Source organism: Bubalus kerabau, chromosome 12 (genome assembly GCF_029407905.1).
Source record: "Bubalus kerabau isolate K-KA32 ecotype Philippines breed swamp buffalo chromosome 12, PCC_UOA_SB_1v2, whole genome shotgun sequence".
Taxonomy (NCBI): domain Eukaryota; kingdom Metazoa; phylum Chordata; class Mammalia; order Artiodactyla; family Bovidae; genus Bubalus; species Bubalus kerabau.
Genome location: NC_073635.1, coordinates 49,164,296 through 49,190,159, shown reverse-complemented (window position 1 = coordinate 49,190,159; position 25,864 = coordinate 49,164,296). Strand labels below are relative to the sequence as shown.

The 25,864-nt window shown below is 38.1% G+C and overlaps 1 protein-coding gene across 11 annotated transcripts in view; it reads left to right on the top strand.

Moving 5' to 3' along the window:
- The window catches only part of KLF12 (KLF transcription factor 12), a 534,567-nt gene that overhangs the window by 373,922 nt on the left and 134,781 nt on the right, over nt 1-25,864 (top strand). For 10 of the 11 annotated variants that reach the window (XM_055542650.1, XM_055542645.1, XM_055542653.1 and 7 more), the window contains one exon: nt 16,696-16,831. In XM_055542650.1, coding sequence (XP_055398625.1) covers nt 16,696-16,831 — 136 coding nt within the window. Of the gene's footprint in view, nt 1-16,695; nt 16,832-18,731; nt 18,928-25,864 lie in introns of those variants that run through there. The other variant, XM_055542654.1, reaches the window with a different exon arrangement.

The following is a 25,864-nucleotide window of genomic DNA, read 5'->3' as shown; positions in this document are numbered from 1 at the left end:
GAGTATCTTTCCCAGAGCTGTTCTTTTGTGTCACTGGGCCATCTGTAATCCCTGGTGCTTCTGAGTATATTGTTTCTGCTCTTTCCCAAGTTTTTGTTTTTTTTCACTGTACTTAATACTGAAGAATAATATTTGGTGGTACATTACAGATGCTTGATGTGATTTAGATTTTAATAGTTTCTGGAGCTGAACTCCCTGTGGGTGAGAAATATTCTTATGGCTTCTGAACAGTCTTAATGAAAAGATAGCGTTGCATGAGAGTTACAGCCAGTTCTTATTATTCTTTTATGCCCAGGTAAAATATTTTACCTGTGAAACTGGGAGAAATAATGGCTTTGATTGGATCTGGGCAATTAATAGCGTCTGTGAGGTTTCTTATATAATAGTAATGCCAATTTCACTTCCCAGTCAGGGTGAAACAAATTATACCTCCTGTCCCACTGCAGTTGACTGTCAGCATCACAGTACCATAAAATCTCAATAAAATCTGAAAACTGTGGAGTATGGATAATCCCACTATAAATTCTAATAAAAATTACCCCTCCAGACTCTATATTCTCTCCATTAAGTTCATAGACACTGTCTCTTTGTACATAAAGTTTTATGAAATAAATCGACCAGTTCTCCTGTCCTTACCAGATAGCAAGCTGTTTTGATTTAAAAGCTGATAAGAGTACAATCAGTTTTTGGTGTTTGCAATGCATTTTAAAAACATAAATTTCACCTAACAAACCTTAAGTAGAAGGAAAAATGCTGCTTTTATTTGCACTATGCCGCAAAGGTCTCTTTGTGAGAAAGAATAAATGACATTTTTACTGTGGTGGGCCCATTTGTTGTAGCCATAAAACAAAGATTTCGTTTCCTTCCACCAATCTCTAATCTTAAAGGTATATTAAGCAAACCCACGCACAAATCTATAACAGGTCTGCTGAACTGCTTCAAATCTGCGTTTAGAAGGAGTTGTCAATTTCATGATTTCATTTTTGTCTCATCTGTGCTAAAGCCCAGGACTCCCTAATCATCTCTGGTGTGACCTTTGTCACCTGACCTTTGTCAGGTATGGATGTTTTCAATTAGTCCTCTGTAAATACAGAGCCCATTAAAACAAAGGAAACCTTCTAGAGACCGAAGGTGGAACTCCCCCCCACCAAAGAACATGAATTTGACCCTGGAGGAAGTTGTATGTTACAATGAAAGTAGAGTGTGTCGCATTTGAGGTGCAAACGTAAGGCTTTGCTTCTCGGAGGAGGCAGAAGCATTCCAGATAAGGAAAAAGGTGAACAATGGTGGAGCTTTACTGAATCATAGGCTGTGAGGTGCATACACACGCCCGCACGCACAAACAGCATAGCATGTAAAACATGCATTGCATGCATGAAATATACTATGAATTACTTATAAGAGAGGACCTGACTTCTCCTTTTCTGAAAGAGAAAGCCTTTTAACTCTTACTTTAGATGTACTTCTTACATCCTTTGTGAATATCCTGCTGTGCCTCGAGAGGAAGTAGTGAATGAAAATGGCAAAAAGAAAAATATAGGAGAGGGATATTTCTCAATTTTTATAACTCATGCCCCCTGAAATGTTATCTCAGTAGATTTTTATGTATTCCTAATAGCCATAAAAATTGTGTAGCATTTCACTTCCTGTAGTTTTCCTTAGGAAAAGAAATTCCTAATATTGCAGTACCTGTTTACAAATGCTTGAAACCCTCTGAGATTCTCACCCTCCAAACCCCGCCCCCCCCTCCCAAATTAGGAATTTCCCTTTCACTGTAGGTAGACTAAGGGCAAAAGAGTGGCAGCTAAGAAAGGAGGTGTCAAAATTATTATTAAAAGAGAAACTTGAAAAATCACAGCGAGGTCTGTTGGGAATGGAGTAAATAGGCTTACACAGCTCTTTAGTCCTTGGAGGTAATACTTTATTACAGCATAATAATTGCTTTTGAAATAATGACCATTAGTGATGAAGGAAAGGCTAAATTATGGTCTGTCTGAAGTAGGTGGCAAAGTAGGTAATAAATCTTATAAATATATTTATTAAAAATCATTTCAATAATTAACCTTTATTGAATGCTTATATGTTCTTTGCACTTTACATACATCATCTTTAAGTCTTACAGTGTAACTAGTGTATAGATATTATAGCCTGTCTTTTATAGATAAGAAAACCGAGACTCATACCTTTCTCTGTTTCTTAATAAGGTCACAGCTTACTAGTGACAAAGCCTTGAACAAAATCAAAACTTTTTAAACTTTTGCCATACTTGGGTTTTGATCATTTAAAAAGTATGCCTTAGTTATGTAGAGAGTTTGTCAATATTGAAAAACCCAGTTTCATATTTTTTCAAATCAGGTACATTGAAAATTTAAATCATTTTTTTTTGTCAAGGTCATGATCTGAAAATGTTACATAGGAAATCATCTATATTTAAATTCATATATAAGTGTGTGTGTATATATGAATTGCATGAGGTAATTCCATGTGGCTAAGTATTGATGGTATGGTACCATATTATGTATTTCCATTTTCTCCAGCATCTTGCAATATTTTTAAACAACAGCTTCAAGCTATAGGTTAACATTTCTTAGGTGTAGGGAAATTTTGTCAAAGTGTGGTTGACTGAGTTTCAGAGATCGACATCTGTGTCCTTTTCCCACATATCTGGTCCCTGCCTGGAGCTCTCTTGAGCAGGGAATTGGTTAGACAGGCATACACAGCACAGACGTGCCTGTTTGTCTTGCCTCATCCTGGTAGTGGTTATTTTCTGAAAAACACAAGGGAAAAACCACCAAATAAAAATATAGCCAGCGTTTATTAGTACCGTTATAATTGTATTTATTTTTCTTAGATTAATGAGTTCAATAAAATTCTGAGCACTAGCCAATAGCTAATAATCATTACAACATTACAGCTTTAAAATTATCCTAGCTTATATCGCAGATGTTCAGAAATGCCTTCTTCAGAGTTGGAAAATAAATTCCAGAAAATGTGTGTTTGGTTACAGAGAATAGGTTCATAGTAAGATCAGACGTTTTCCAGTTTTTATGTAAGTTTCTCTTGAGTCTCATCCACTACTTTTCTATGTTTTTATAGTTTTCTTCCTATTTTATCAAGTTTATCAGAGAGTAAAATATGTTGTATGGTTTCCAAAATGGATTGGTATCATGATATGTGGTAGTAGGTGTTTTCCAACCTACTCTCAACGTGATGGTTGTCATGAAACATGACCTGCCTTTCATCTAACAAATGAGCACTAACTGGCAAGCCCTGCCTCCTGGCATCCTTGTACCCATTGATTAGTATGATCTGCAATAATCAAGGTGCCATTAACCTCCCATTATTTTCATTATACCTTGCAAGTAGGGCAACATACTAACAGGCCCTTTTATTTCCTTCCTTGGCCAATTGTGATCATTTTTTTGCGGTAATCACCACGATAAGCCCCTCACGCTTAACAAGTAAACCCCTTTCAACTATAACTTAAACAACTTTTAACTGTGTAATTTGGCATGGTCTAAGTGGAAAGTTAAAACGTTTGTAGTTTATAAGCCACTGAATGGTTTATAACTGTCTTTCAGTGTTGTGCTCTGTATTTTTAATTATGGTAAACACAGAATAGAATTATGCTTAATCAGTAGGAATAAGCCGGCACACTCAGACTCTTCTTGTTAACACCATTTCATACCTCATTCCAGAGACCATATAAGGAATATTGGCCATATTATTACTATTCAGCCAGTAGGTGGTTTATTTAGAGACGCTTATGTGTTTGTAAGGTACAGAATGCAGTGGCCACCTCGTATCTGGGCATGTTAGAATACACTCAAAGAAGAGGTTGATGCTGTTCCTTATTTAAGCATGTATTGTGATTGGAAGGACTGATGTTAAAGCTGAAGCTCCAAAACTTTGGCCACCTGATGCGAAGAGCTGACTCATTTGAAATAACCCTGATGCTGGGAAGGATTGAAGGCAGGAGGAGAAGGGGACGACAGAGGATAAGATGGTTGGGTGGCATCACTGATTCAGTGGACATGGGTTTGGGTGGACTCTGGGAGTTGGTGATGGACAGGGAGGCCTGGCATGCTGCGGTTCATGGGGTCGCAAAGAGTCGGACACGACTGAGCAACTGAACTGAACTGAACTGAAATGTGCTGATGGTCGATTATGTCTGACTCTTTGAGACCATGTGGACTGTAGCCTGCCAGGCTCCTCTGTCCATGGGATTTTCCAGGCAAAAACACTGGAGTGGGTTGCCGTTTCCTACTCTAGGGGATCTTCCTGACCTAGGAATGAAACCTGCATCTCCTGCATCGCAGGCAGGTTCTTTACTCACTGAGCCATTTAAGCATGTATATATAAATACAAATATATGAGACATACATATATATACACATATATATTCATTCTTTAAAATTTTGCCACCTAGAAACTGTTGCACTTTATAAACTAGATGAAACTAGTTGACTTGTTATATAAACTTCTTGAATTTTATTCCCTATGGTGCAACATTTCAATGGGGGAAAATGTCTTCACACTTATCATTAAATGAATATGATGAGATTTTAACACTGTTTATTTTCTTCCTTGTGTTCTTATTCCTTTACCAAAATTAAATAAAATTTGAACTGCCAGGTTAATTTAAATTTTTTTTCTTATTTTTTTAACCTTTCACGTCACCAGGAAGTATTCAGTGTATTCCTTTCCATTTACTTACTCATTTGATTAATGCACATTTATGATTCAGCCACATGTTCGATGCACTGACAATACCCACAAGAAGCTCATAGTTGAATGGATAAAGGAGACAAGACAACGAGCGCTGCAATACAAATAAGTGTAGACCCCCAGAGATAGAGTATAAAGGAATGCAAAGCTTAGAGGTTGAAAGGGAGTGATTGTAACTTCAGGAGAAGGGTGTTTCTCAGAGGAAAGTGTTACTTACATCATCCACATAAATGAGGAAGCAAAGGCAATTAAAAGACAAAAGATGCAATGTCCTAGAAATATGAAAGACCATAGTAGATCCTAGTAGATAGGGACATTATCCAAGTAGATTGGAGAAGGCAATGGCACCCCACTCCAGTACTCTTGCCTGGAAAATCCCATGGACGGAGCAGCCTGGTAGGCTGTAGTCCATGGGGTCGCTAGGAGTCGGACATGACTGAGTGACTTCACTTTGACTTTTCACTTTCCTGCATTGGAGAAGGAAATGGCAACCCACTCCAGTGTTCTTGCCTGGAGAATCCCAGGGACAGGGGAGCCTGGTGGGCTGCTGTTTATGGGGTTGTACAGAGTCGGACACGACTGAAGTGACTTAGCAGCAGCAGCAGCATCCAAGTAGATAGGTTGGTATGGTTCACTTGTAGGGTATTTATCAGAAATGAAATGGGGTTCTAGGGTTATCTATGGATCTGGTTATCCCAGGCCTTGTAGGCCAAACTGAGAAGTCTGTATTACTGAACACTCTAGGGAGACAAGCATGTAAATAGATGGGAGTAACATAGTAATATTTAAGTCTATGGATGAAGGACTGAATAAAAGGAGACAAGTTAGAAAGCTATTTTAGGAAGCCAATGTGAATGGATGTCTGATGGATAGAACTCATTGCCCTGATGGTTGTCAAGGAAGAAGGAAAAAATATATCTAGGATAATTCCCAGATTCTTGTTTTGGCTATGTTGAGAAAGTTCTTTAGTGGAAGAATATATGAACTGAGAGATCTTACTGAGAATTTTACCCCCAAAACAAGGCAATGTTAAAAAAAAATTTTTTTTTTGACCCTAAGCATGATGGAAAAGTTAAGGACATAAATCGAAGTGTTCCAACATCTATCTAAAAGGACTTTTATAAAATAGGTCTAAATAGATATATTCAGAGAAGCGATATTCAGAGGAATGTCTTGAGAATTTTGAAGAATTAAGGGATAACATGAATCTTGGGCTATAGACAAGTCAGTAAAAATAAGTCCACCTCTAGACACAGAGCAGTGAAATTGTCAAGCATGAGTCATAAAGAAAATCTCGAAAGCTTTTTTCTACAAAGGAATTAAAGAATGACAGAGGCTGTCAACAGCAACAAATACCAGAAAGAAATGCTGCAGTGTCTTCAAAGGACAGTGAGGGATCCTAGAATTCTGTTCCCAACAAAAGTCACTTCAACTGACAGTAAAATTAAAAAAAAAAAAAGTCATACATATACGGACTAAGTTTACCACCCACACAAATTTGCTGAAAGAACTAAAGGATATTTCTTTGAAAAAAAAGAACCTGAAATGGAAGCTGAGCTTAGAAATGATTTTTAAAAATATAAATATCTGCATGAAGAGATAAGCTGTAACTCTTAACAGTAAAACATGAAGCAGATTACAGGGCTACAGTGAAAAAGAACTGGGCTTCCCTGGTGACTCAATGGTAAAGAATCCACCTGCAATGCAGGAGATGCAGAAGACTTGGGCTGAATTCTTGGGTTGTGAAGATTCCCTGGAGAGGGAAATGCAAACAGACTCCAGGATTCTTGCCTGGGAAATCCCAAGGACACAGGAGCCTAGTTGGCTACAGTCTGTAGGGTCACAAAGAGTGAGATATGGGTGAAGGGACTGAGCATGCAGAGCACATGAAGACCTACAACACCTTCTAGAACTAACACCAAAAGAAAAAAGATGTCCTGTAATGAAAAAGAAGCTGGGGAAGGTGGGAATGACCCCTGGGCTAGTTGTAGCATGCTGCGTCCTTCTTGTATTTGGGAGAAGAGATACCTAGAGTGACTTTAGAAAAATTAAGAATATAAATAAATAGCAAATGTAATGTTGAGTAAAAATAAACTGTAAAATTTTATATATACACATTTTAAAGAGCAAAACCACATTGGTGGTCACTCATTGATACATACCGAGTGAAAGTGTTAAAACTTATATACACTAGGACAATATGGAAGAGGGAAACAAAATAGGGGGAAAATGCAGAGTCAACTCCCTTTGTGATATTTTACTTTCTTTAATGATCTGAGAGAAGTACTGCAAATGGTAAGTTTTTTCATCTTTTGGGAGAATCAAATAAGTGATCAGTCTGTGTGTGTGTGTGTGTGTGTGTGTGTGTGGAATTTCTTAAATAAAAATAGCATCAGGGAAAAGCTGTAAATAATGTAACTCAATTTGGAAGCAAGAGTATGAGAGAGCAACTGTTGGGTCGTAAGTGTGATGTCTCTTCGTATTTCATGTTTATGTCTTTAATGATTGGATGTGAGAGGCCGTGGGAGGGAATGGTTTTCAGGATTTGGAGAAAAATGAATGAGGATACTGAAGAGTCACTTTGATCCTTGACATCTTATTTAATTGATAGTGTGAATGGGGTGGACATGGAGGAAGAGCTCTATTTTTAGCATATGAACTTGGATGGATTATAATGAGCCATCCGGGCCTCGCTGATCTCTGCTTGGCCTCAGGGCCAGCTGATGCTTAATGCTGAGGAGGTGATGTGGCAGCTTTGGTTGAGGAAGTCTGGGTAGATGATGTTCAGAATGCATTCTGTCAGAGCAACGGTCCCCACAGTCTTTTTGGCACCAGGGACCAGTTTCGTGGAAGATAGTTTTTCCATGGACTGGGGACAGAGAAGGAATGTTCTCAGGATAATTCAGGGCGTTACATTTATTGTACTACCACTAATCTGGCAGGAGGCAGAGCTCAGGCATAATGCAAGTGATGGGGAGCAGCTGTAAATACAGATGAAGCTTTGCTGTCTTGCACACTACCTACCTCCTGCTGTATGGCCTGGTACCACTTCATGGCCAGGAGGTTGGGGACCCGTGTGTTAGAGCATTATAAGTTTTAGAAGTCATCCAAACATCAGTGTCACAAGTTTCTACCAATTAAAAATCTTTTTCCATATTATTATATTCAAAGAAAATAATATCCAACATTTGTGCGTTTCATGCCTAAACAGTCCATGAGGACACACATACACATGAGGTCAACAGCGACTTTGATGATAAACATGCTATGGTACTCTCATGTGCCAAGTTTTTTTTTTTTTTTTTTCTTTGTTGTTTTTACTTTTGGGCCATGCCATGAAGCGTGTGGGATCTTAGTTCTTCAACCAGAGATTGAAATTGTGCCCCCTGCAGTGGAAACACACAGCCTTAACCACTGGACCGCCAGGGAAGTCCCATGTGCCAACTTCTTTAATCTTCTTACTTTGAAACTAGCAAAAAATAACTGCTTTCTTTGTAAATGTAAGTCATTTCCATGTCAACTATGCAGAACTTCGTTGACATAAAAACAGAACTATTAAGTTCAAAGTAGATTTTCTTCCATTTCTGAAGTGTTTATTAGATCTGAACACTTTATATTAAGTTGAGGATCATGATTCAGTGGTATTTAAAATCATTATAGCAGGTCTCTTATCTGTTTCTTGCAAGATGCAATTCTACCCAGTTGGCAAACCAGAAAACACAGAGCAGAAAGACCAACTAAGTGAAATAAGAAAAGTGAATTAAAATGCCATGGATTAGTGTCTAAAGTCATCTTCTTTGTGCCTTCCAGATGCAAATGAGTTTGATGATCTCATTATTCACCATATGTGCCCACCACCAATTCACTTTATTATTAAATGTTTTAAATCATCTCTTCCTAAAGTAGATTCAATTTTGAATAAATCAATTGGAGCTGGGTTTTGAGCAGTTGTAATGAATTGACAAAATGGAAATGTAGAGGAAATGTAGAGGAAAACAGTGGTCTGTGAAATCTCAGAAGACTCCTGGAGTTCAGAAGTCTTGGCCAACTCTGGAGAGTTACATAACGTTAATGGAGGCTCAGTGTAAAATCCCAGTTACTAATAGAAAATTTTATGAATTCTTTAATCACAAAAGCCTTGTGTTCTCTGAGGCATATGTCCTGTGAGCACAAGACAATTGTAAATCTCTATTCTTTTTCTTTTTATAAACAAGGAAAGTAGTTTTAGTCATGATTCTTTAGAAAGGTGAAACCCTGGTTAACATTGTGATAATCTCAACAAACATTTATTTTAAATGGTATTTTAAATGAGTGAATTCCTCCTCTGCAGTTTCCAAGCAGAAACTCATATTGTAGAAGTGACATGTATGTTGTTGTATTTAAAATATTTTACTGAAAGAAAAGAAAATCCTATTAAATGTAATTTAGCTTAAAAAGTAACCAGAAAATTAAGAACATTTTCCTTCCATGTTATTCTATGGCCTTATACAAACCTCAAAATATATATAATTAACTAATATTATATAGAGTAATAGAAATTTAATGATCGTGACTTTTGCCCCATGAATGTTCATATTAGAATATAACCCAGAATGTAACTTTTAAAATAAAATGTGAAATAGAGACTTTTATCATTGAATCTTTTGCCAACTGGAAACCACTGTGATCATTGCAAGCAGAGATCTGCACTTATTACCATCATCTTCCTCAGTAAATATTACTTTTACTGTGTACAAGGGTATATAGTCAATATGATTTCTCAAGGAGTAGACAGAATAAAAAGGGATGTAAAATAAGTATCAGTTCAGTTCAGTCACTCAGTTGTGTCCGACTCTTTGTGACCCCGTGGACTTTGGCACACCAGGCTTCCCTGTCCATCACCAACTCCCGGAGCTTTCTCAAACTCATGTCCATTGAGTCAGTGATGCCATCCAACCATCTCATCCTCTGTCGTCCCCTTCTCCTCCTGCCTTCAATCTTTCCCAGCATCAGGGTCTTTTCCAGTGAGTCAGTTATTCGCATCAGGTGGCCAAAGTATTGGAGTTTCAGCTTCAGCATCAGTCCTTCCAAGGAATATTCAGGACTGATTTCCTTTAGAATTGAATGGTTTGATCTCCTTGCAGTCCAAGGGATTCTCAAGAGTCATCTCCAACACCACAGTTCAAGAGCATCAGTTCTTTGGTGCTCAGCTTCCTTTATAGTCCAACTCTGACATCCATACATGACTACTGGAAAATAAGTGTAGGCTTAAGTATAATTCAAAATGGAAAGTGCAAGAATGCCATAAAAATACATAAGTACAAAAATAAGAGCATTTTTTTTAAAAAGGAAAGTTTACATTTTGTTAGAAAATGAACCAAAAGTTCATAAAGGAAAGTATTATTCTTTAGGAAGGGTGTAGAATTTTTTTGACTAAATTGTGCATAGACGGGAATAACCGTATGTATTAATAACTGGATTAAGGGACTTCAGAGATAGGACACATAAGAGTGCCAAATGAAAAATGAAATTGTAGCATGATTAGTGGGGGCTGCTGAACCTTTTTTGTTGAGGTGGTGGGAAAAATTCAGTGCTTTCAAATAAGTACTGATTGAGAAATCTGTATTTCTCCAGACATCCTTCATTCACTTAATTACTAAAGAAATACCATAGAAGACAAATGTAATATGTAGCAGTACTTTGAGGACGCTTATTGAGTTTATTAAAGAAAGAAAGGGACCTCCAAAGAACTGTGGGGTGAATGCAATTAGTATCTGGTTGAATGAAGGGCACACCCATGAAATGATGAGAACTCTCAGCCTGGTGACCAGGAGAATGATGGGTCCCCACTGAGGCTTGAAAGAAGAATAGGACTGGACTTTGAAATTACTTTTGGACATTGAGGTGGAGTAGAATGCTAGAAATATGAATAAAATGGGATTGAAGGCAGAGGAGCTAAATCTTTAGCTCTTTTAGAGCTGAGAACACAAGTTTAGTGTCCATCTCCACTGAGACAGTAACTGAAACTGTAGAAATTGTGGAATTACTGAGAAATAAAGATGGACAGAAATGAGAGGGTGGATAATGAGATTTGAAGGGATATCTAAAATTTAGGTATATGCAGAGAGAAGAGTTGAAGAAAGTAAGAGGGAGAGAGACTCAAAAGAATTAAACAGTCTACAGCAGAGTCAGCAAATGCTTTCTCCAAAAGGCCAGATGGTATTTTATGGCAAGCCATATGGTTTCCGTGACAACTACTCAAGTCTGTCATTGTAGCCCTAAAACAGCCAGAGATAAAATCATGAGCATGGTGGAATAAAACTTGATAAAATCAGGTGGCAAGACCCACAAGCCTTAGTGTGCCTACCCCTGAAGTCAAGGGATGGAGAGAGATTTAGCACATTATTGACCAGGGACATATTAATATATTTTTAAAGAGTGATACAGTTAACAATCACTGTGGAGAGTTGTTAAAGCTTCTGGTAGGGCATATCACTAGAGCTTAAAATTGATCAAGGGTTCATTATACAGCTTATGATTGTCATTATCATTCACATTTTGCTCCGTTATGTTCTTATCCCAACCTTGTATAATAAACATCAAATTTTCAGAAATGATGCATCACAAAATTTTGAATGAAGAATTTTTTGGTGAATTTTATGTAGAGTAATTTCTGTTATTGTCCAGGCAACATGTGTGCTAGTGTCTCAGAACATGATAGTTCTTGATAATATCGTTCTGATTCAGACAGTGTGAATATTAGACCAGCAAAGAGACAGAAAACCTTAGTGTTTGATTCTGATACAGAAAGTGAAATGAAACTCACGGTGCAGTGCTGGAGAATGCTTCTTTCACTTCTGCAGAAGAGTGGACTGAAGGTAACATGTCAAGAAAATTAGAAGACTTTACAGGTGTATCAGGTGTAACCATTGAATGTAATAGCCCTCAAAGTGTTAGTGAAATAAAAGAATTAATTTTTGGCTGGCCAGAAGAAAAATCACCAGCCACAGGTACTGCTTTCTCCCAAAATCCCTCAGTCAATATTAATTAAGAGGCTGGAGTGAAAAATGAAAAGATAGAACCAATAATCTTGAAAGCTGCAGAGAGTTCCAATGGTGCTATCACTTAGAAGAGGACCTTGCACTAGGGAATTATAATAACATTGTGAAGTTATTATTTAATATAATGGGGGAAGAAGCCATTATTCTGTTAGATGTGCAGATAGGAATTTGGGGAAAATGAATAAATTGCATGTATATCAGCACAGTATCCACATCACAGGATTTACATAATTGATGGGATTTTTAAATCTTCACTGGGATTGTATAGACAATGAAACTTGCTCCATGTAGAGAAGTAGTCTCATTAGCAGTAACAAAAATTTAAAGAGTAAGACAACAGAGCATTGTGGAATCATCAGTTAGAGACCCAGAAGAGCCAGATCTGATCCTGGAGTTCACTGACCTCTGAGTCAAGCTTTATTTACTTATGAATTTTTCTCTCATCATCTATCTTGATATGCTAGAAAAATCAAGCCTTTATTTGAGCAACTGACATTCTGAAGCCAAATGATGTCAGCATATCAGTTGTACAAATGTACTATGAAGAGTGTGCTCCATAGCCCCACATGTAATAAAGTCCTAAGTTTTAATTGACTACATGCAGCCATATCCAAAGGTCCATATAGTAAAAGCTGTGGTATTTCCAGTAGTCATGTATGGATGTGGGAGTTGGACCATAAACAAGGCTGAGAGCCAGAGAATTGATACTTCACAACTGTGGTGTTGGAGAAGACTCTTGAGAGTCCCTTGGACTGCAGGGACATCAAACCAGTCAATCCTAAAGGAAATCAACCCTGAATATTAATTGGAAGGACTGATGCTGAAGCTCCAATACTTTGGCCACCTCATGTGAAGACCTGACTCATTGGGAAAGATTGATGCTGGGAAAGATTGAAGGCAGGAGGAGAAGGGGGTGATAGGGGATGAGATGGTTGGATGATATTGACTCGATAGACGTGAGTTTGAGCAAACTCCGGGAGATGGTGAAGGACAGGGAGGCCTGGCGTGCTGTGACAAGTCAGCCCCCAATTTAGTAGACTGGCATGTGAAAGTGAAAGTCGCTCAGTTGTGTCCAACTCTTTGCAACCCCATGGGCTATACAGTCCATGAAATTCTCCAGTCCAAGACTGGATAGCACTCTTTTATTTACTCACAGTTCTGTAAGGCGAACATTTGAAATGGGTTTAGCTGGGCAGTTTTCATGCTAGTCACTCCTGTGAATGCGGTCATCTAGTGGCTGGAATGTGTCCACTCAATCTAGAATGACTTCAGGTCATCTAGCCAAGTCCACAGTTGCTGGGGGAAGCAGTCACACAAGGGCATGAATTCAAGGAGACAAGATTCATTGAAGTGATCTTCATGGCGACAGTGATCCTAGGTGGGTGTTTGAAGGACTAAATAGGTTGAAAGAGTAAATAGGTTGAAGTTCAGGTGTTGGATTTCTGCAGTTATCTTCCCAGGATTTCATGACATGGAGTAAATTTCACACCATGTTCCCAGTACCTCTCTCTCAGGGATGACACTTTGTCCAGCAATGAGTTAGGCCACCTACTGCTGTCTGATCCCTTTTTCATTTAAGAGGAACAAAATCTGAAATGTAGATTCTTTTCGGATGCTTGTAGCATTCTTTTCAATGCTTTCAGTTGGTGCTATCTTAGAGAGAGAGGTGTTTTGGGTTCTAATGCCCTGGTAAATTTTCCATTGTCTCTCCCGTGGGCACCTCAAAGAATTAGTGTTCCCTAAATGAGCTGAGAAACTCAAAGACTATTGGAGGTTAGGGAGGGTAGATACCCCTACCCCACATTTAATAAAAATAGAGTGGAATTATGCAACTATGTAGATTAGCTAATCATCTGACCTAATCAGCAATGCAGATTTTAAGAAGCTTTTCTAATTACTTCCTCAACTTGGCTGAAGGTATGGGTAAGAAGAGTTTCCCAGCATGATGGCAGCAGATGTATTTCATAATATTTATTGAAAATATTGGAAAGAGATCCTCAATTATAATGGTCCTGAAAAGTACATCAGAAAAGGCATTATATTTAACATATTTTAAGCTTTCATTAAGATATAAACATAGCATAATTTAGATGATCAACTCTCACACCAGTTATTTGGAATCTGTCACGCCGTGAGACTAACTTTCCGAGCCAAATTGGTTGCTGGTTAAGTGCCTGTCTCTTCCTTGAGTGATATGACTTCCCAAGGGATCTCTATTTGTCTTGATGAAAATGGGACCACCAAAAATATCCTCTTTTCTTTGGCTATTTGTTCATTTGATATCTTGGCAAAGGAGTCTTAGTGCATGGTGTTTCAAGAACTTTAAATGTTAAATTATTGATGTTTACAGGTATATGTAAGACCACACAATGAGTCTGATACTAAATTTCTTGACTAAATTTAGCAGTATGAGCGAGTGTTAAAGGAATCATTTTGTAGTGGGATTGCACAACAGGAGACTTATCTGTGAATTTCTGGTTGATCTGTCTGTATCATCCCTGTGTCTTGGGCTACTTGAGTGCTGGCTGGTCATCTTTACCTTCCTTTCTGTGAGCTGCTGAGTGGGGCTTCCCAGGTGGCACAGTGGTAAAGTATCCACCTGCCAATGTGGGAGACTTAAGAGACGAAGCTTCAATCCCTGGGTCAGAAAGATTCCCATGGAGAAGGGCATGGCAACTCACTCTAGTATTCTTGCCTGGGAAAAACCCCATGGACAGAGGAGCCTGGTGGGCTGCAGTTCATAGGTTCTCAAAGAATTGGACACGACTGAAGGGACTTAGCGTGCATGCACATTCATTTAATATAAAGCAGCCTGAGCCAGTTTCTATTGCCTGGAGCCAAAATAAATCTTAAATGATCTAATGCCTTCAGTGCCTTTGGAATGACCAAATGCCTAAGTAGCTGTGTGTTATTATGAGGTTGTGAAATTGGTTACTCTCCTCTACAAAGAGTTTCTCCAAGCCCCTCTGCTAGGGACTCTTCTCTAGAGATCAAATGGAAAAGAAACAGTCTTTGTCTTACCATGTGGTATAAAGACAGCATTCAAGAACTTAATGTGCATCATTGCATAATTTCTGGTGTTCGAGAAAGTGAGGGCTGTATTGGTGGAAGTGACCAGTGATGAGTCACATGACAGTGAATTGTTTTATTTGAGGCTAGACCCAGAAAAGATGGATAATCCTATGTATTATTTGATTTCTTTGCTAGAGACTTTGAAACTAGGACATAGTTATGCATTTGAAATTTATCAGATGTGATACCTTTCTGTCCAAACTCTTAAATATCTAGATCAAAGTTTCTCAGCCTGGTGCTGTTGATATTTTAGACTGGCTCTTTGTCTTGGGGCCATGGCTGTCCTGCATACTGTCTTAGATCTAACAGTATCCTTTGCATCTGCCTACTGGGTACCAGTAGCATCTCCCTTCCTTCAAGTTGGATGAATCACTGTGTCTCTAGACATTGTCAGATGTCACTTGGGGGGCAGTTAAGTCCTCAGCAAAGGACTAATACTTTAGATTAGTTTTATTTTCTCTTTAATATAGCCAACATTTACTAAACTCTTCCATTATTCAAAGTATATTTTGGTATGTTTATACTTGCAGAATGTATGTCAAGTATACTCCACCTTAGATTTCAACAGATATTAGCACCTTCATAACCAAGTTTAGTTCGAAATCTGTCAAAACTCTCTATAGTTTTTCTAGTCATATAGTCAGGTAAAATCGTAAGAAATTATCTTTTGTGGGTTAAGAAAATGGGAAAAATCAGCATTTCCCTGCGACTCTACCTGATGTATGATGCACAGTAACAAAAACAAAAGAAGAAAAAAATGAAACTGTAAATGTACCCAAATGTCATTGTAACCATGATTTTAAGTTCATTTTGCTTTTCCTTGCAACTAGTAGTGGGTTTAGAAGTCTTATGTAGGCATGTTTGAAGAGCAGGATTCTTGTTGAAGCTGGCTGAGCATTGAAATCATACATTTTAGCAATACAATTATGTAGCTAGCACAGTGCTTTCAATTTAGAAGGTGTGCTTCTTTGGTGCTTGAAGTGAGGGCTGATGGACTTCCTAGTTGGTGGTTGCTAAAGCTGTTCGTAAAGAGGAGGTAGAAGTGAAACCAGTTTTGAAAAATATACAGTAATATATTAAAGGTTGATGGTAACCGTCTCATTTGAAAGGATCTGGTGGTCCCTATCAACAAGGGTCAGAACATTGGGCTATTTCTTGCCTCAGCAAGCATGCAGTGAAGGAGAATCCTATCTAGAAACGCTGTTTTGGAAAATGAGATCAGAATAATGATGAGGGGCACTGGCTAACACATGTAAATACAGTTGAAATGACAGGTTGCTAGTTCTGTTATTTTCCTGCTCTCAGATCTCCACTTAGAGCAACAGTGAACTATGAGACAAGGATTCACTGTGATAAGAAAAATACCTACACCTTGATATTTCTCTTGTAAACCTTGTTCTTCTCTAAGCTTCTGATGAGAGCTATAAGCAAACAAATCCTCTCCCTCCTGCTCGCCACCTTCCAGGCAGTGTTAGTATGCAACGAAATGGCCATAACTCTGGCAGCAGAAGCAAGAAGAAGCCAGAAGGTAGAACAGTAACTCACAAGCTACCTAATCATCTTCTGACCACTCAGAAGTTGGTAATATCGTGGATTTTATATGTTCTATTCTGTAATCATCCCCTGAAACTACCGAAAGCTGATGGCGGTTTTATAAATCAGATGAACAAGGGAAAAGAGTCAGTGAGTGCTCAGTCCATAAAAATACGTTGCTTTCACTAATTCCTGGGATTTCTAGAGGATGCCATGTGTGTGATATACACAGAAGAGACATTCCATGCTTGATGTTGGTCCAGGACAAGGTTAACTTTCTGCACACTAATTTTAATTCATTATATATGCCTTTTTTTCCCAGCACAAATGGACCCCCGAGGCCTATCTCCCAGACAAAGTAAAAGTGACAGTGATGATGATGACCTGCCAAATGTGACCTTAGATAGCGTTAATGAAACTGGATCTACGGCCCTTTCCATAGCCAGAGCAGTACAAGAGTAAGTATCACATTCTCAGGATGAAATGAGAATTGCCAAGGTGTTCAATGGATAATGGAAACAGCAGCATCTCCTTCCCCAGACCTGTCATTCTAGCTCTGACTGGGTACCTGTGTCAGCAGCTTTCCATCCACCCTATGTTCTTTGGGAGGAGATCAGGGGAATCATAGAGTGTTTGACGTAGTTAAATATTTGCGTTTGAATAGAAATGAGACTTCTTTTTTAATACTTCTCACACCTTCCCAACTCTGAAAAGAAATATACAATATTTTTCATTCTTTTTGAATGTCACTATCTAATTATCATCTTTATCATTTTCATATAGAACAGTCAAGAGAAATAAAACCCGACAAGCATTATTATCTTGGGTTGGTAGGAAAAAATATAGGATAGATTTTTTGAAATTTAAAATTTTGAAGATAATATGTTACCTCTTTGAAAAACTCAAATCATATGTAATTTTTGAAGGGCTCTTTCTTGCTCCTTTAACTGCAACACAGGGTTAGATTTTAGCCCTCATTTATTGAATATAGCTGCTTTTTCATCATTGTCAGTTCTGTGTCTAGAATTGCACCCATGACTAGTCCATGTGTATTTTGTCTCTAGCATAATTTTTAATAACATAGTCTTAAAGAAGAGGAGGATCTAAATTAAGCCACTATTACTGCTGACACAAAAGTTCATTAACACTTTACTTAAAATAATCTTGGTTACCTCCCATGTATTAGTTCTTTTTTCCCAAGTATTGACTAAATAGCTACTCTATTTCATGAATTAGGTCTTGAAATTAAAAAAAAAAAAATTAGTGAAACATTTTAGAATTTAGAGCCTACATGTGGGTATTTGTGTGTGGTATAAAATAATATATACCTAATAATATAATAATAATATATAGGCACTAGGTGGTATATATTTACATTATATATGTATGCATATACACACAAATATATATGATATATTTGAGAAAACAGTATACTGTGAATCTAATGAAATTTGCAGTTAGATTTGGATTCAAATTTATGTTCAAGCTCTTAGTAGCCATGTGACATCTGGCAAGTTGGCCACTCTGAGATGTTTCTTCATCTGTAATAAGAAAGACTGCTTACCTTACAGGACAACTATGAGGGTGTGATATGGTTACATGGCGTGAAAATTGAATTGAAAAATTTTGACAGATAAAAGCTTCAAGGGAGGGTAAAATGATTGTTAACAATAATAGTAATAGTGTATAGTATAGTGCCAACTAGGAAATATAAATATTGCAAATGTCATTATGCTGATATCATTAATGAAGACATTGAGGATCAGAGAAGTTCAGTGACTGGTCCAAAGTCATATTATAAGTGGTGATAAGACAAGGTTTAGAACTTCTAACTCACAGAACAGGTCTTTTTCTATGAGTGCCCTGTAATGTCTGTTAACAATCATATTCTTCCACTTGAACATGTATAAAAACACTTTCTTCTCCCATTGTTTAAATAACTGGTTGTAGTAACCTAGTTTCTCTGTGTGGTGATCAGCACGGCAATTGTAGTTTTGTGGGAGCAAAATCTTAAGGTCAGGGATTCCATTTTCTCACCTGTAAAATTAGACAGACTGTTGAAAAGGTTCAATTCTGAGATGAATCATAAATTTCACAGACATTTTAATCACACTTGTTTTTCTGTGCCATATAATATATACATAATTTGTGTCTACATATGTTATGGATATTCGTGTTTCTTTTATTTCAGATGTTAGGGTTTGGCAGTGTGATTACTAAAATCTAAGTTATGCTTATTCCATTTGGAGCTGATAGAGAAAATAATGGTACTAGCTTCTCAAATATAATCACTTTTTATGCTTCTAGTATTATGTGCTGATAATATAATAGTATATTTTAATATGAAACTTTTAACAGCAGCCTCAGGAATTGGAGCTTCATTTTCAACGTAACTTCTCTGATCTGCTTTGTGAAAACGTTTGGAAGCCACGATACTTTGTTCCTGCTGTGCATATGCCTGACTTTATTACTATTACAAAAGTTGCATGTGTATCTAGGGAAATGCCAGATTCATTATTCATGTAAGTGTTTTCATTAAACGATTAGTAAAGAATACTGAGCTGTCGCTTGGGAAGCCCTAGAATGCCAGGACCCATCAATAGTTAATTAAGCATCATTCAAGAAGGAATATGTGTGTGTAAAAACTGAGAAGTGGTAAGATACTGTGAGGTGAAGTGAAAAGAATCTTCTACAAAGACCTCTTAAATGTAGGTACATTTCAAAACTTATAACAATATGTTGAGGAAAATTTTAGGCTTAGACAAATAAGTATATAGTCCTTGTTAGAGAATTTAAAAAAAAAAAAACTGTCCTTAGGTTTACCCAGAGTTAACTTTCAGTGGACATGTGTTTCTGTTCTTCTCTTAATTTCTCTTTAATTTTCCGTGTGTATCTGTTTCACTATTAATTTCTCTTTCCTCTTTTTGTGTTTGCCTTTGGATCATGATGCCATCTATTAACACAAAAGCTGGACAGTGAACAAACAAGCAAAATTCCAGTATACTATGCTCAGTACAATAATGTGTCCCATCATAAGGGGACAGAACAGTGTTTCAGCATGGACCAGATGAGAGGATTTCAAAAGATATCTGTGCATCTATTTCTGGCACTTTCAGAACTTTCCTTAGAGTTAGGTGAGCAGGATGTCTGTAGGTAGAGAGGGGATAAAATCAAGGGTTTATGTGCACTAGAGGTAGCACATTTTACAAGCCCTGGGCCACCAAAACACATTTGTCTCTCTAATTAAAGCCATGGTTTAGGAAGAGTTCTTACCTCACTGGCCACCAGGGTAGTGTCAAGAAAGAAAGGGGGAAGATGAGGTAGGAAGATATCAGGAGAGACTGATAAGCAGAGAGGGGTTAAACTTGTCTTGTCCTTCAAACAAGGTGCTAACCCACAAGATGACTCTCTCCAACCTCATCTCTTCTTCGTCTCCTTTCACATTCAGGTTCATAGCCTTGCCTCTATAGTCATCACCATAGTTTGAATTTTAGATTTGGTGGCTCACTTTTTGACACTCTGTTAACATAGCATAAACCTTAATATGCTATTAAGTGCTGTTTTAAAATACTTGGTATAATACATGTTACTGGTTTTTTAAATGAATGCGCTAAGTCTTCCGTTTGATATTTTTCCTTTGATTTGAAATGCAGGAGTTGTACCCCAATATGTTTAGCTAATCTTGTCGTTAAAAAAGAACACTGGTCGGTGGCTTGAACAGCAACCTGAGTTCACTTCCATCAAATAGATTTTTATGGAGAGGCTTCTGAACTGTGCTTGAACTGTTCATTTCAACTATTTTCATTGGTTTGTTTGCTTCTCCTTTATCAGCTCAGCATCAGTGAATTCAGATAAGTGGGAAGAGCTGGCCATAGAGAGGCCCTTCTTGTATTTCAATTGTGGAGGCACTGTCTAAGCCAGACAGGTATCCAGTAATTGTGACAAAGCCAGCTTCCAGAAATTCATAGAACATCTGTTTTGCTTTGGGTTTTTTTTTTTTTTTCCTTCCTCTGATGCTGTAATAGGATCATTACCCTTAGCTACTTGACAAACATAATTATGAAATAAATGTTTGGAAAAAGAGAAGTACAGGCGCATGATTAGAGCAAATTATTATAATTAACTCTAACTCTCAGCAAAACTATTTTTTAAATAGGTAAAATTTGGCCCTCTTACCCAGAGCCTCTAATTTCTGTACCCCTTTCTCTTCTTTCTAGTTCTAAACCTTCATACTCCTCACTTGGGGATGGTAATAGAATAATCAACTTCCTTCAAACTAAAGTGTAAATGAATACGAATATCTGAAAGAGGGCCTTTCTCAGAGAATTTCTATTCAACCAGGAACAAGCCTTAAACTGAAAGAAAAAGATCTAGTCATGATACTTTCAGTAAGAGTGAAGTGGGAAAGGGTAGAGCAGAGGGTGAGGAAAGCAAATGAAGATGTTAAAGAGCTGGACTTGTTTTTTTCAGGGTTCGTTTTGCAGAGTTGGTAAATGCACGTTATTTTTTAACTCACACAGTATCTGAATTCTCTACCCTGTCTGATCTTGATAATAACTCTCAGAGGGTGGGGGGTGGAAAAAAGCAACATAAATTAGTAGCAGCAGCAGCTTTTTGCTTTAGTTAGCATCCCTAAAATCTGCACCTGGTAAAAGGATATTCTTTTAAATGGCTCCTTGTCGATTACATTTAAGCTAATTAAAATATTGCTTTCTTCCCCCTGTTTTTATTATTGCTTGTGTCAAGTGCCCTTCTTCTTAAAGCAAAACAATTTGTGAATTCTGGAAATGAGTCATATATCTTTGTTACATTTTCACTTAGATGCTCTTTGAAAGAACAGATGTGGCGGCAAGTTACTTTCTTCAGATTCTGTTACTGGTTCAAACATCATGGTTCTTAATTTAGAAAGTTGCATCTGATGATCAAAGGAAAGTCAGAAATCTTGTAGGTTTTTGATGGGGATTGTGTGTTTCTCATTGTCCTTATTTTAAAGTTCTTGATCTTTATTTCTCACTTTCCTTGTATCTAACTGGGTTAATGTCTTTTAAATGATTGTAGAGAACAATCCTAGAGATAAGAGAAAGAAAAAGCTATTACTGAATGCCTTTGAGTGTGTGTGTGCTCAGTCATGTCTGACTCTTTGCGACCCCATGGACTGTAGTCCCCCAGGCTCCTCTGTCCATGGAATTTTCCAGGTGAGAATACTGGAGTGGGTTGCCATTTCCTTCTCTAGGGGATCTTTCCTACCCAGGGATGGAACCCGCATTTCTAACATCTCCTGAATTGGCAGGCAGATTCTTTACCACTAAGCCACCTGGGAAGCCACTGGCTGCCTAGTTTTCGGCAGATTCTATGAAAACTCATACAGTTTTCATTTAATTTGCCCTATGCTCCCTTTTTTTATGCACAAATAAAGAAAAGGAAGCCCAGAGAGGTTTAGTCTGTCTCCAGAGGTCCTACAGCTGGTAATTTGCAGAGCTCATTTTGAAATCAAAGTTTATCTGACTATAAACCCAGATTACTTTATGAAGACAGCTCGTGTTTTTATGCTGTGGCTTTAAAATCTCTAAACCATAGCTATCTAAAATTCACACGGTTTTTTTGAGCCTTGAATCCCAATAAGAATACAACTTTTATGAAGTAATTTCTGATTTTTATTTCATTTTTAAACTCACTGTTACTTTAAATGTAATCTGATGTAAGGGGAGGTGGGGATTCCCTGGTGGCTCAGACGGTAAAGAATCTTCCTACAGTGTAGGAGACTCAGGTTCAATCTCTGGATCAGGAACATCCCCGGGAGAAGGGAATGGTTACCAACTCCAGTATTCTTGTCTGGAGAATGCCATGGACAGAGGAGTCTGGAGGGCTACAGTCCATGGGGTTCACAGAGAGGCAGGCATGACTGAGCAGCTAGCACTGAAGGGGGAGATAATTCAATCAAATGCCTTCTCAGAAATGATTCTTTTTTTTTTTTTTTTTTATTTTTAAACTTTACATAACTGTATTAGAATTGCCAAATATCAAAATGAATCCGCCACAGAAATGATTCTTAAAAAGGTATTCCACTTTGTGAATCACACATAACATTATGTAAAGAAATAAAGAACTATATTAGAGTGTTCTTTATATAACACTGTTGCTATTATTTTAAGAAATTATTATTTCAGTATAAACACATGTGCTGACATTTCCAAAATGAACATCCTTTTTAGAATTGCTTTCTGTCAGTCTATAAAAGGAGAAGTTTGTTCAAGGGCTGAGATGGTACTGTGTCATCTAATTTTGCTTCTTCAACTGAAGAATTTGAAGTCATTGGGCCATGCCTTTTCTGTTATCTGCTGATTAGAATGAACCCAACTGAGCTGACTGTGCCCAGAGACTAGCCACAGAGCTCAGTATGTCAAATAATTTCAGTTCTTTTGTTTTAAATATTTCCCAAATTCTTGTCTCATTATACAAATCTGTATTTTTATTTAATAAGCCTATTGTGTTTGTGTGTGTACATGATAAGTTGCTTCCATCACGTGTGACTCTTTGCAACTCTGTGGCCTAGAGCCTGCCCGGGAATTGAACCCGCGTCTCCTGCACTGGCAGGTGGTTCCTTCATCGCTAGTGCCACTTGGGAAGCCCATCATGTGTTTGGAACACTTGCAAAGTCCCACATCATGTCTTACCAGAGAAATAGCGTTGGTTCAGTTCTGTAGGTGAAAGCTAGCTCTCTAACAGACTAATGATACACATCATGGCTGATGAGGCTGCTGCTGATGGGTAAATCTGAGAGGCGTTCACTGTCTTGCCAAGGAAATAAACACTTTTATGTTGCTCTTCTTCTAAGGTAGGTCAAAAAAGCTCCTGATTTTTGTGTGAATGAATATAGATAAACTCTAAAGTGTGCACTTAGCCTTCATCAACCCAACATTCTTGCAAGATTAAAAAAAAAAAAGATAATGATCACTGAGTAACTCAATCCCTGGTTGTTTAATAGCAAAATGAAACCTGTACTCTTATACCAACACTTTTATCTGCTTCGATGAGATCCTGTTGGTCCCTCTTTCATTAAAAAAAAAGTGTGATCAGTTTTTATAATAATTTGGTGATCAGTTTTTATAATAATTTGATATTTGAGCTCTTTTGTGAATTAACAAATTAAGTCATGTCTTCATTTGGTGAATAATTAATTAATTTATTCAACTCTGAGTTACCTGCTGGAGATACAGGATGACTGATTCACAGTACCTTATCATAAGGAGCTCAGAATAAACCTACATGAGGCAAATTAAAGGCCAAAGGGATGAAAGCATGAAGGAGGAAAGGAAAGGACACGTAGCTCATCCAGAGTAGAGCAGAGACACGTGATAGGGTTGCACAAGTTCAGTGACTGGCATGGAGCTGAGTGTGATGAAGAGCTGGGAGGTGAAGCTGCTTCGGGAGGTATATAGGGACCTGATCAGGAATGATGACTTTACTCTGTAAACAGTGGAGAGACATCAGTAGATTTTAAATGGGAATGGCATCATCAACTTTGTGTCGTACACATTTCAGTCTCAAGAAAGCTCAGTATGGTGGTCCAGGTTGAACACTGTGTATCCCAAAGGGTGCCATTTCTATGAATGGTGCTGCCTCGCTGCCCAGCTGCCCACAGCTTCCACAGTTAGACACAGGAGCTTGTGGTGTAAAGATACATATAAAGAGCTTTATATATCTGCATGTATGTACATATGTGTATATGTATAGACACCCCTGTGTCCATTCATATGAAACTCTCCTAAATATTGAGCTGTTCAGAGGATGGATAACATGTCCTCCCTGTATCTCCAGGGCTGGTAGCACAGTGCCTGCCTGGCAAGGGACTTTTTTATACACTAGAACAGCATTGAATAAAACAGACAAATCACTGATTTTGTGGTGCTTATATTCTAGTGGAGGAAGTGAGAGAACACAAAGAGAAAGTGAATAATACCTCTGAAGAGAGCTTCGCCGGTGGCTCAGTGGTAAAGCATCTGCCTGCCAAGGCAGGAGATGTGGGTTAAATCCCTGGGTTGGAAAGATCCTTTAGAGAAGGAAATGGCACCCACTCCAGTAATCTTGCCTTGGAAATCATGTGGACAGAGGAGTGTGGCAGGTTACCATCCATGAGATCACGAAGAGTTGGATATGGCTGAGCATGTGCACACAAGTGCACACAACATACACACGCCTCTGAAGAAGGGAAGTGCTATGGAAGTAAGGGAAACAGGTATGGGTACTGGGTAGGGTGGAGGTGGTACACAGCATTTATAATTTCATATAAGGCATTTGAAGAATTCTGATCAGGCTAGACGGACCTTTGTTGGCAAAGTAATGTCTCTGCTTTTGAATATGCTATCTAGGTTGGTCATAACTTTCCTTCCAAGGAGTAAGCGTCTTTTAATTTCATGGCTGCAGTCACCATCTGCAGTGATTTTGGAGCCCAAAAAAATAAAGTCTGACACTGTTTCCCCATCTATTTCCCATGAAGTGATGGGACCGGATGCCATGATCTTTGTTTTCTGAATGTTGAGCTTTAAGCCAACCTTTTCACTCTCCTCTTTCACTTTCATCAAGAGGCTTTTGAGCTCCTCTTCACTTTCTGCCATAAGGGTGGTGTCATCTGCATATCTGAGGTTATTGATATTTCTCCCGGCAATCTTGATTCCAGCTTGTGCTTCTTCCAGTCCAGCGTTTCTCATGATGTACTCTGCATAGAAGTTAAATAAGCAGGGTGACAATATACAGCCTTGACGTACTCCTTTTCCTATTTGGAACCAGTCTGTTGTTCCATGTCCAGTTCTAACTGTTGCTTCCTGACCTGCATACAGATTTCTCAAGACGCAGGTCAGGTGGTCTGGTATTCCCATCTCTTTCAGAATTTTCCACAGTTTATTGTGATCCACACAGTCAAAGGCTTTGGCCTAGTCAATAAAGCAGAAATAGATGTTTTTCTGAAACTCGCTTGCTTTTTCGATGATCTAGCGGATGTTGGCAATTTGATCTCTGGTTCCTCTGCCTTTTCTAAAACCAGCTTGAACCTTAGGAGAGCCCTAAAGAGCTATGAGATCAATTCACTAGGTTATCTGAAGGAACAGCCCTCCAGGCAGAGGAAATAAGTGAACAGATTCTAAGGCAGGAGTATTCTGGAGTTGAGTAAACAGATTCACTGACCAACTAGAGAACATGAGTTAAAATTCCTTAATTTTGCAGAAGAAACTGAGCTCTGTAGATGCTAACTGTTCTAGCATCACTTCCCTAGGGTGAGGGAGCCAGGACTGAATCTCTAGTATCTACTCGTACTTGCCCTCTGTGCTGTGATTAAAGTTCTTTTTTTTTTTTTTCCCAAAGGAATCTGCAGTTATTTAACCAAAACAGGAGTCCATAAACAAAAATGCAAAACAATTTTTCTTTCAAAACAGTTCATTACTTTCAAGCTACTTCTTTTTGGCTGGGCTCTTCCAATCTAATTTTATTCCCTGATG